This window comes from Canis aureus, chromosome 5 (genome assembly GCF_053574225.1).
Source record: "Canis aureus isolate CA01 chromosome 5, VMU_Caureus_v.1.0, whole genome shotgun sequence".
Lineage (NCBI taxonomy): Eukaryota > Metazoa > Chordata > Mammalia > Carnivora > Canidae > Canis > Canis aureus.
In genome coordinates this window covers 51,613,015-51,625,141 of record NC_135615.1, presented here as the reverse complement: position 1 = coordinate 51,625,141, position 12,127 = coordinate 51,613,015, and the positions used below count along the sequence as shown (strand labels likewise).

Below are 12,127 nucleotides of genomic sequence, written 5' to 3'. Positions count from 1 at the left end.
TTCGATACAAACAAATCCAGTGCTGATCTATTTCATAATAACCAACAGAAACTTTGTGAGTTTGGAAAACATAATTTTGCTTTGTGACTATCTGTAAAACAACTGATATCACAACTTTGTGGTGAGGGGAAGGCAGGGCACACTTCTAAACACCGGCCTATGTTTTGGTGGGTTTGTGTCTAATCGCTCTGCTTTGGAGTGGGTCGGTACTTCCCCAGAACACCCCTATCTTATCCCCCCTCCTCCTCTTTGAAGAAACTTTCTTCTACTTCTGAAACAAAAAGAAAGTGTTCTTGTTAGTATTGGGAGTCGTCCTCTGTCTTCTCACCTCAGGTTCTGGATATGATCATAAAGGAAAAAAATACGAAATATTTAAGGCCTACTAGACTATGGAGGCAATAATATAATGAGGATTGAGTCCCCAGCATCTCCCTTGAGAAATGAACCATTACTAACACAATTGAAGCCCATGTTATTGTTGCCTCCTTAGAGGTAATTACTATTTTCATACAGGTTTTTATACTTTTGCTACATGTGTACATTCATACAAAACTGAATGCTGTGTTGCATGGTTTTTTGTTTTGTATTAAGATTTTATTTATTCATGTCAGAGAGAGAGGCAGAGACACCGGCAGAGGGAGAAGCAGGTGCCCTGTAGGAGGAGCCCGACATGGGACTCGATCTGGGGAATCCGGGATCATGCCCCGAGCCCGAGGCAGATGCTCAACTGCTGAGCCACCCAAGCGTCCCTGCGTTGCATGTTTTGAATTATTAGATAGATGGTTCCCTTTTTTCCACATTATTTTTAAGGTAAGCTAACACTCTTGTTTATTGGTTGTCACTATACAGTATTCCATAGTTCTGATACACAGTAATTTAGTTATACATTCTTGTGTTGATGCTTCGGTGTATATTTAGTGCAGGCCTCCTTGAGGAATGTGTGGGGATTTCTTTAGGGGACAGACCGAGGATTAGAATTTTTGGATAACTGGATATGCAGGTCTTTAACTTCTCTAGATATTGCCATGCTCCAAAGACTGAATCATCAGCAGCGAAGCCAGCAATCTGTGTCACACACCCTCTGGGTTTGAAGTTTCAGATTCCGTAGTCTGAAGTGGGGCAGTGGTAGTGGTGGGGAGCGTGGCAAGAGTGGCCATTTCCAACGGGGCTCCAAGTGATACTGCTGCTGCTGCAGTGTAGTAACCGGGACCACATTTTGAGAGCAAGTGCTCTAGAGTCCACTGGATTACTTATATCGGGAAAAAGAGAGTCCATGAGACCTTATCTGAGAAGATGTGGCTGGTGAGGTTTTGTTAGGTAACTGAAAGTCAGCCTATGGTATACTGTGAGGATTCAGATTCTAGAAAGACTGAGTGGAATATAGATAACATATACTAAATAACCAGTATGAGTGGTCGTCATCAAAGGCTAAACCGATGAATTCTGTTGCTAGAATGGGACCCCTAAGTGAGCTCCTGCTCTTGCTGTGCTGAGAAGGGCAGCGGTGTGGACAGGTGGCCCAGTGTCACGCCAAGGTGGCCAGTGTCGGGCCAGGGTGTGCAGAAGCTTGGCTGCTGTTACTTAGTATCTCAGTGTTTTGATTACATCAAACCCAGGCATTGGCTTAGATGCAGGTGAGAATATCCCCTTGGAATCCCTCCAGTTTTAAGGCCCGGTGCTACGGAGTCAGAATGATTTGGCTAGTTTTAGATGCTTATATCCAAAACACAACAACAAAATCAATCTTTATGTAATTTTTTTTTAAATTATATTCCAAATTTAGTACTGTGGTAACAGAATGCCGGGGAGCTTTCCCTTAAATATTCTTTCTAGCAAGGACTTCTTATAAAAAAATCTTAACAAAGCCTTCACATATTTTAAGATAAAAAGACACACACAGGTTGGCACAGTCTACAAATAGTTAACAAACATATAAACTGGCAGGAAAGTTCTCTTTTTTCAGATTTAGCAATATAAAAGGTCAAATGGAGGGGGAGCGGGAAGCATGTACCAGTAACCAAAGTCATTCCACAATTTATACAACAAGATAATTGTTTTTTAAAACCAGACAACAGGTTCGAAAATACTTCTTTTCACACCCTTAAGTGATGCTGTTGGGAACAATGGCTGTTACAAGGCCATTTGTTGCAGGCACGTTTCTAGCTAGCTCTAGTTAACATTACTGTAATTTTATCTTCTCTCTTTTTTCTCTCTCATCAGCTTTTTGCTTTCTTCTCGTCTTCTCTTATTCACTGGATTCCGAGGATCATAGATTTCAAATGTGTCTGAATCTTGCATGCTTGCATCCTTCACTTTTCTGCTTTTATCCTCAAACTGAAGTACATGCGACATCCTGAAGAGGGAGAGAGATGGATGGTTCAGTGATTTTGGCAGGAGAACAGAAAGTAGACGTTTTATACTATACTGTCCTTGGCATAACGCACCATAGGGTACAGGACACCAACATGCGCTTGTTGTTTATTGGTGCTTACACCGCATGGAAACCACCTTCTCAGAAGACACTTAAATTTGAAAAACGTGTCTGGAGTTTGTTCTGTTGGTTTGTATTTTTTAGTAAAGAGTCTCTTTGCCTCAGTCTTCACTTGAAGGTCCTTTCCTGATGGGAGGTTAAAGGAATTGTAGCAGAATGTTCCTTCACCTAAACTCAGAGAACATTTTGCCAGCTTCCTTTAAATAAAGAGCAGGCTCACTTAGCCAGAGAGGGCAGGGCGGCAGAGCAGAACTCCTGACAATAAACCAGCCCTATCTGATCTTTCTGTTTTCAGTAGTTAAAGGGGTCAAGATTCAGGAATGTGTTAAGAGAATTCTTGTTCAAATGATGTTATGACTGCCTTTTCAGGGGAGCTGCAGGGTTAAAAACAAAAAATGATTTTTTTTTTTTTTTTTTTGTGCAAAAGGAAACTAAGCTTTGGCATAGCTCCATGGACTAATTTCCTCCTCTTACTGTTGATTACAACAAATTTAACCATCCTGCTTTTCCCACTTTATCAAATGCTTACTGGTCTTAAGGTATCAACATGTGCTTGAGTCCTAAGTGGTCATAAGCTGGCTATCCTTAGCAGCAGGGAAATATGTAAGTGATTAGCTCTGCCCCCATTAGGAGGTGTCAGAAATAAATGGGGAAGTCAAAGACCAGATTTCAGAGCAACTGAATGAATTTGGAAAGAGAAAAGTCAGTTTCGATATATAAACAAAACTACTAAAGCTTTTCCCACTTGTTATTTAAGCACTTTTAAAGTGGGCATACCCAACACTTTTATCACAGCTGATAGGGCTAAATTGCCTATAGGATTAACACTCCCCATACACCCGCTGTAACTTTCACATGAAACCCAAATATTACATTAATTTCTTTTTCCCTGAATAAGCAGGGATTTGGGCAGTAGGTACAAGTCCCCCATCCCTTTTCCCTGCAGTAGCAGAAATGCTGAGTGAAGCTTACTTATGTGAAAAACTCTCACGGATATATTCAGATTTTGAAGAAAACATTTTGGTGACAAATAAAATGTTATAGTATTAATGATACTGAAGTTACTAAGGATTCAGTAGCTACTGTTCTCAAGGGCTAACAAGTTGAGCCTTAACTATCATTCCCATCCCTTCTATCCCAGAAAAGCTTGCAGTTAGTACAAGTGATATTATTATATGGATGACCTAGAGTCTACTTTAACTTACTAAATGAAGTAAATCACATTCACATTTCTATACTTTATTATTATCTTTATTTTCTATACTTTTTGTGCTTTATTTCTATATCACTAATATGTAATTTGCATTAAATTTCATAACTAATTTCAATAACTAATGTTCAATGTGAACATGCCATGTCACCTGTAAGAACTGCTGAATCCTTACACTTCTTTTGCTTGAGTGAGTATCTTTATTCAGAAAAAGGCATCATATGAGATCTTGCCATTTACCGTATGGGTGGACCTAGAGGGTGTTATGTTTACTGAAATAAGTCAATGACAAATACCGTATTATTTCACTTAGATGTAGAATCTAAAAAAACAAAACAAATCAATAAACAGAATCAGACCTATAAATACAGAGAACAAACTTACGGTTGCCAAGAGGGGGGGAGGGGTGGGAGGATGGGCCACATGGGTAAAGGGGCATGGGACGTACAGGCTTCCACTTATGGAATGAATAGGTCATGGGAATAAAAGGCACAGCATAAGGAATATAGTCAATATTGTAATAGTGTTGCATGATGACAGATGGCAGCCACACTTGTGGTGAGCATAGTGTAAGGTATAGATACTTGAATCACTATGTTGTACACCTAAATCTAATGTAACATTGTATGGCAACTATATCCAAAAGGAAGGAAGGGAGGGAGGGAGGGAGGGAAGGAAAGAAAGAAAGAAGGAAAAAAGGAAAGAAAGGGAAAAGGAAAGGGAGGAACAAAGAAGGAAAGAAAAATAGAAGCAAAACAACAGAAAAAGAAAATCAGCAAGTATAGTTACCTCCTTACCATAGCAATGACAGTGGAAAAACCATGCTGGACAGGTAATTTCAAGAATGGTGATATTGAGGCCTTTGCTTCCTAAATTTCCACTTTAAATTGTTTCTATCTTCTTTGAAAATGATAAGATACATTTAATGGAAGAAATGGAAAAAAGAGCTCTGAATTAAGCTTATGATAACAGAATAAATAGCACCAATTTTATCATGGATAATCATACAATTTAGTAGGATAAATTTGTAGATTCTTTGTGGGAGGAGGATGTAGGGTATTCAAGGAAGTACAACATAGGATTGTTGCTTATTTAAATAGATTGCTCAAGTGTGACTTTCTTACACTTTGAATTTCCTGCAGTGTTAGCTTCTGAAAATAAAACAATCCCAACTCCTAGAAAAAGGCGGATTGTTCTACATTCGTGGTAACCAGGGACTACTAGAACTGGTTTGAAACGTACTCAAACTGGATTTAATCAATTAATGATGATTTGCCTAGGCCTAAAGGATCAGTGACAACTCAGTTCAGTAAACACACCTCTGAAAGCCAACTAATCAGTTGGCCAATCAGTGGTGGACTGTCGAGTAAACATTTCTGAAAGCTGGCCAATCACCGAGAGCCTCTGGTGCATAATGGGGCTCCTGAGGCTGATAACCCCTAATAATCCCTGACCCCAAAACTCTGTGTCAGATTTGCAACCCACTTTGCTCAGAGACTGTGCCTAAAAGCATAACTCTTCCTTACTTAATAAATTAAACCTTTTGTTTCAGGTAAAGGAGAGGTGGTCTTTTTCTTTGACACTTCTTATAATCTGTCCTGCATTTCCCACAAAGTATACTTTTTAGGAATTGTATTTCTCCTCCTGAGGAACAAGTTTAGAAGGATGGCAGGATGTCCTTTTAAAGGTCCTTTATCACACATTGTGGGGAGTACAGACCTTGCACTGCATTTCAGTAAGCGTTTAGCAAATAAATGATTCTTGTGCAGATACCTAACCCAGGTAAGTAGCTTGAAACCAGGAAGTACCTGAAACATGCCCTTTAAAACAATTTTATTTAATACTCCTGTACTGATAGTAAAAAACAAAACCACTGTCTTTAGTTAACTTATTAATAGCTTTCTATATACACATTTTTCTATTTCAAAAATTATTGCTCTCTCCAAAAATGCAGATGGATTTTTTTTTTTTGTAATATCCATTTCTATTAGGGACTGTCCACATTTCAAAAATGACTTTACCAGAACCTGTCAATTAAAACCTTATAGGCACCTTCTTCCTTTCTCTCCCATGAGAGAATCTTGCAACTATTGGATTTAGCTGGCTCTGGTATAAGAAATGAACTCTAGACATGTGAACAACAGCACAAAGTCCACAAAGAGAAACAGATTTTCCTACAAATTTGAAAAAACGCAGAAAGCCGTAAATTAAAGTAGCTGTCTTTTTCAACTGTTTGTTTCATACACCACTGCACTAAACAAGTCCAACATTTTGATTAATAACAAACCTAAACCCAGAGGAAAGAAGGGGCTATCAGCTTACAAACTACTTCAGCTTTAATATCATAATACTTAGCATGGCTGGTTACTCAGCAATAATATTTAATCTTTAATAGAAATAAAAGCATAATCAAAATGGTTCACCCATTTATCTTTCAACATGCTTTGGTCACTTCATTTTAAACAGCAAAACAAAACAGTTATTATGATTTTCAGCATAATAAACTCCTGACCTATGTGCCTTCATAAATCACAGACTGCACGAATTGAAAGCATGCCCACATTTTACAGTCTCCTGTGAGAATACACATGCAGACTTATACTACAGCCTTAACTCAAGTACATAAGGGTCTGGTCATTTACAGTTTTGTACGTCCCAATAACTCAATACTATTCACTCTGTGTCTGGTCATGGAACTGGCCCAACAAGAGCAGTTAATTTTTTGGAATTAATTGCACACTGATCATTTACATGTGATCATCTTAGGACTTGTTCACTTGAAGGCAAAAATATTTAGTTCTGATTAGTAAAAAAATTTACATAAGCTCCCATTCTTCAGTAACATTGACTTTAGTGTGTTACAGAAATATGGAGGCTTACCATTTTCATAGAGGTTATTTGGTAGAATAAAGTTTTTTTTGTTTTTTGTTTTTTCAAATGGGATTGTAGGAGATTATAAATGAAAGTAAACAACTGATTCTTTAAAAAGGACCTGGACCTTGACTAAACTCACTCATTCGACACTGAGTTTTTAAAGTTCTCCCACAATCATGAAATAGATTAAGAAACAACAATTAATATTAATAGAAAACAGGAGAGGTACTCATTCTCAAACATACAGTAAATAGTACAATACAGAATTCCAGTATTAATAATTTGTTTCTAAAATGCATTAAGATTATTTATGCTTATTTAATGTAAACAGCCATCTTTTTCTTTGGAAATTCTTTTTTTTTCTTTCTTTCTTTTTTTTTTTTTTTTTCCTTTGGAAATCCTATAGACCACTCCTTCCCAATTCTCTCCAATTTAGGAACTTACCACCCCACCTTAGATTTTTGTAGGTGTTCAGTTCTACATGTGTACTATTTCTCCTTCTTCTAATCCTCCAAAGGTTCTAAAATAATCTTAAATTTTTTTTTTTTTAATTAAGTAGACTCCACACCCAACATGGGGCTTGAACTTACAACCCAGAGATTGAGAGTCACAGGCTCTATTGAATGAGCCAGCCAGGTGTCCCTTAAGTGATCTTTCTTAGACATTTCTTTGACCAGAAATGATTGACTGCTGGATTAGACTGAACTACCTTAGCCAGACCCTTAAAACTCTTAGCAACTGCATCTTCCTATCTCACCAACCTTATTTTGTTTCTTTCATCAATTACCCTTTTGAAACTGGCTGTTTACTTAATTGTGAACAGACTGTCAGTTATTCCAGACGGTTTGAATCTTGTTCACAGCTGTATTCCCACTGCCGAAAGTGGTGATTTGTGTTGTAAGGCAAAGCCTCCAGGTCCTTTGTACTGGCCAGGCCTGCTGGCTGGTGCTTGCAGGTTTGCTAAACTAGTACTTGGTCTCCTTTTGTGGGCAGGGAATATCTTTTATTTCTGTGATAAACTTTAAAATGTCTAATAGCTCTGTAGGAAGTCTCAGGCTCAGCACAAGCCCCCCCTTCTTTCATGACCTCTCATAGCTCAGCACAAACTGACTGCTGTTTGCCACTGTGCCCCTGTCACTTAGCGGCTAGTTGTCACTCCTCATAGACTGCGGTGGGACGGTGCCTTGCGTTCTTTTCCACTGACTGTGGTTCCTAATGTAAAACTAGATAGGCTGTGTTTTTTTTTCTTTTTTAATTTTTTTATTAAGTAAACTCTGTGTGCAACATAGGCTTAAACTCACGACCTCGAGGGAACCAAGCAGGTGTCCCTTAATAGATATATATTTTTTAAGCAGTTTCTCACGGACTGATCCTAGAGCCCTGCACCAGACACAGGCTGCACATTAGAATCACTTGGGTAGCTTTAAGAACTATGCCAGGCTTCTACCTCCAGAGGTATGGATCTAATTGTGCTGGGATGGGGCCCCAGTACTGGTAACTAAAATTTTTTCTTGGTGATTTAAAAATACAGCCAAAGTTAAGACCACTTAACTTTGTTAAAAGTTAAAAAACTAAAGTTAAAACTAAAGTTTAAGAACCTTTACATTTTCACATTGATTTATTTCATGAGCCATTTGTTCTGGCTCCTTCCGAGATAAACAGCAAGTTCCTAATGACAAACCACTCACATACCTGAAGAAGCCTAAGTGGACTCTGTGTCCATTAACTGAATAATTTCAAGTGTATTATCCTTTAATTATATGTGCTTTGAAGATAAGGCAAGAAACTAGATTCAGTTATTCACTCAGAAAATATCTGAGGATTTTTTTATGTGTGAGACCCTGCCTGTGTCAGACCCCAGGGATACAAAACCAAATATGACCCAGACCCTGCCATCCTAAGGTGAACAGTCTGTTAGGGAGATGAACACAAAGACATCAGAACAAGTGCACATTTTGGAATTGCCTGCAAAGTGTGAGGTGACAAGAGCATCCACCGACACAACTCTACAAAAAGCTTTCCCGTGGTGTCTGCTATGATCTTCAGAGTAGTAACTGTATGGGGCAGGCAGGAAAGATGTCATCATCCCCACTGTGCAGGCAACTTGTGAGACTCATGGTCAAGAAACTTGTAGCTGGTAAGCAGTTGATGAGGGGCTCTACCGAATGTCTTCAGAGGTAAGAAATTTTCCCAACATGAAGATGGATTTGACTTTAGGAATAAATAAAAAGTTAATTCAGTGTTAAGCCGAGTAAGCAGGATAAAAAAATCAGATTGGGTAGTATTCATTTTAGAATAAAAAATTTTAAAAAATGCAACTATAAAGAGACAAGCATGGCTCCCAGGCTGGCCTTTAAAACTATTCCCAGAGAAGTTCTAAATGTCCTGAGCAGTGTGGAGGCTGTTTGGGAAAAGGTATCTCTTTTTTAGATGAACACTTGTTTAAAAAAAAAAAAAAAAAAGTAATTAGTTTCCATTGTAAATTTTTATCCCATTATTGCCTCTAATCACTGCTCACTAGGATCTCAGTCTCCGTTTCTTCTTTTACTTCCTAAAATGAGGATGCTAGGTTGGGACACCCTGTTCAGCTGGAGGTTCCCAGGGTGGGAGAGCCAAGGGCCCAGGGCCTGACTTTGTAAGGGTAGATCTCTGGCAGTCTCCTGTCAGGCATCTAATTGCTAAGGAGTGCCTTGTGGTTGATGATGATAGCCAGGTCTTTTCTATTATTTATATATTTTTTTCAAAGATGCAAATCTAGCCATGAGAACTCTTCTGTTTTAAATCCTTCAGTGCTCCCCATTGTCTATAGAATGAAACCCAAATTTCTTATGTGGCCTCTCTATAATTTGGCTTTTGCTTCCAAGTTCCTGTGTCACCTTCTCTGATCACAATTATACTCCAGACATCCCGAATTACTTGCGGTTTCCTGAACAAAACCTGCTTTCTCCTGCCTGCTTACTGGCTCTCTACGGTGATACACTTCCTCCCTTGTGCTGGCTGAGGTGTCATCCCCTGTGGGAGCCAGTCCCTGATTCCTCTCCTGGACTGTCCTCTTCTTCCAGTGGTGTTAGGCCTTCTGCACATCTCTCTAGTTTAGGCTCCCTCACTAGACTCTAGTTGGCTTTGTTTTACTTGCCTTTATACCAGCACCAGTCACCAATGCTTGGCAAGAAAAATACCCTCAATGTATTTTTGATGAATAAATAAATGTTTCTGGGTTACCAGTCACTTCAAAAATCTTTGGCTAGAATTCTGGTTTTGTTCACCATTCTCCCTGATAGTTTTTTTTTTTTTTTTTTTTTTTTAAAGATTTTACCTATTTATTCATGAGAGACACGGAGAGAGGCAGACACACAGGCAGAGGGAGAAGCAGGCTCCCCGAAGTGAGCCTGATGTGGGACTGAGCCTGATGTGAGACTCGATTCCAGGACTCTGGGATCACGCCCTGAGCCAAAGGCAGATGCTCAACTGCTGAGCCGCCCATGTGCCCCTCTCCCTGATAGTATTAATGTATAATTCCAAATTATTTAGCCATTATGTTTATAAACCCTTGAGTTTTCTAGGTTAATAACTCTCAAACTCCACAAGACCATAGAAAAGGCTAAAACGAAGTATTTCCACCACTACTAACTTCATGCTATGAAAATCCAACACTTCTCTTCCTCAATTGGCCACTTAAATTGCCTAATGATTAGCATTTGTCTTTCGTACTCTTGGTCTTTGAGGGATGTGGGGGGGGGGGGACCGCGTGTACTGTCCTCAGACAGCCTCCCTCTACTTGGGCTGAAAGGCCTTGCCATTCTTTGGGAAACTTTGTCATCCACATAATTTGTCTTTAGCATATTGTGTTGACAGCTTCTCATTTCTCTGTTAAATTAGAATTCCTAAGAAACCCAACTAAATTACTTCTGGTTATAATTTAAGCTTATCATTCTATAGGGCTTTAGATAAGAAACTTAAATGATCTGATGGAAGGTTTTTTTGAGGGGGAGGACTGAAAAGGAGATTAGCATTTGAAAAGCAAAAACAGCCCTTTTGTTTTTAAAGAAAAATTTTAGCAAGGCAAAACAGTTTTCAAGTTTTGCCACATTTAATTCTTTGACAGGACCACACCCTGCTCTGTATCATCATAGATGGCCTGCAGCATACTCTTTCCATGTCACTTCTCTGGAATGTCCTACCACCCTCTTCCCACTGGTCCGTGTCCCCTGTCCTTTCAAAGTCCAGGGTAATTCCCATTTCATCCTAAAAATCTCTGACTGCCCTGGGTTTCAGGATCTGCTCTTCCTTTGGAGTTTCCCTGACACTTCTATGAAATGGTGCATCACAGCTGAAGACCTGGGTTTGAGTTGTACTTCAATCACTAAATGTTACTGAAAGAAAGTCACGTTGCTTTTCAGGCCTGTTTCTTCATCTGTGAAGAGGAGATGGTGATATGCACCCTAGCTACCTCACATAATTAGAACGAGATTCCAGTAAGTCCAACACTTACTATCTCAATTTATTTTGTGTGTGCTACATACAAACTGTGCTTATATAAAGTTATCCCTTTATAACATCCTATTACACCGCGTAGACTTTTTCAGATGCTTCCCTGTACACCATCATGCACACATAACTTATTTGATCACACCTAACTTTAGAAGCTTATACGTATATTTTAAAATATATCGGTTTATACTAGACTACAAGCCATTCGAAGAGTAGAAACTGTTTACAGAATCAAAGAATGATAGAAATTTTATAACTTTCATAGCACGATTCACATATATTCACTGGTTTTGTGTTTTTTCTTTGTCCAAAGTAACACAATCCTTAGAAGAAAAAAGAAAAAAGAAAATGATCTGTGATCCCACAGCTCATCAATAACTACTGTGAACATACAGGCACAAGACCTCCTATACTTTTCCTATACCTCTGTGTGTACATATGTATGCAGACATGTATTTCAAAGAATCAGATGTTGGTTAAGTGCCTGCCTTTGGCTCAAGTAGTGATGTCAGGGTCCTGGGATCAAGCCCCACATCAGGCTCCCTGCTCAACGGGTTGTCTGTTTCTTCTTTTCCTTCTGCCCCTCCCCTCTGCTCATGTGTCCACGAGCTCTCTTTCTCAAATAAATAAATGAAATCTAAAAAACCCCACAAAACTGTCTAGTATTTGATCCTACAGATAATTTACAGACAACCCTGTGTTGTAAGATTCTTAGGCTTGTTCAAATTTTCACCTTTATAAACAAAATGCTGCTAACAATTTTCTTATTTGTAGAAATTTTGGGGAGGATAGGCTGGTTCAACATTCTTTCTTTTGGTAGCATAATTCTTTTTCTTTCAGAAATGACCCTCACCACTCTGAGTCCATGTTGTTGGAGTGGGATGACACCCCCTGTCCGTTTCCCAGTAAGGGGACACATGGAATAGGTCTGCCAGGAATAACCAGTGATTATATCAGGGCATGGGCATTTGAATTTGAAAAGGCCAAACAAAACTGGTTCAAGATCTTTTCCTGGAACTACTGGGTTGACCGTAACCGTAACATAATCCTAGAGGTTCTGA

The 12,127-nt window shown here is 39.0% G+C and overlaps 1 protein-coding gene across 1 annotated transcript in view; it reads right to left on the bottom strand.

Annotated features, from left to right (window-relative positions):
• Window positions 1-1,739: 1,739 nt before the first annotated feature.
• Window positions 1,740-12,127, bottom strand: part of CWC27 (CWC27 spliceosome associated cyclophilin) — a 192,422-nt gene continuing 182,034 nt past the window's right edge. The window contains exon 14 of the mRNA XM_077897982.1: window positions 1,740-2,353. Within this exon, the coding sequence (XP_077754108.1) occupies window positions 2,191-2,353 (163 nt within the window). The 3' untranslated portion in view covers window positions 1,740-2,190. The remainder of the gene's footprint in view (window positions 2,354-12,127) is intronic.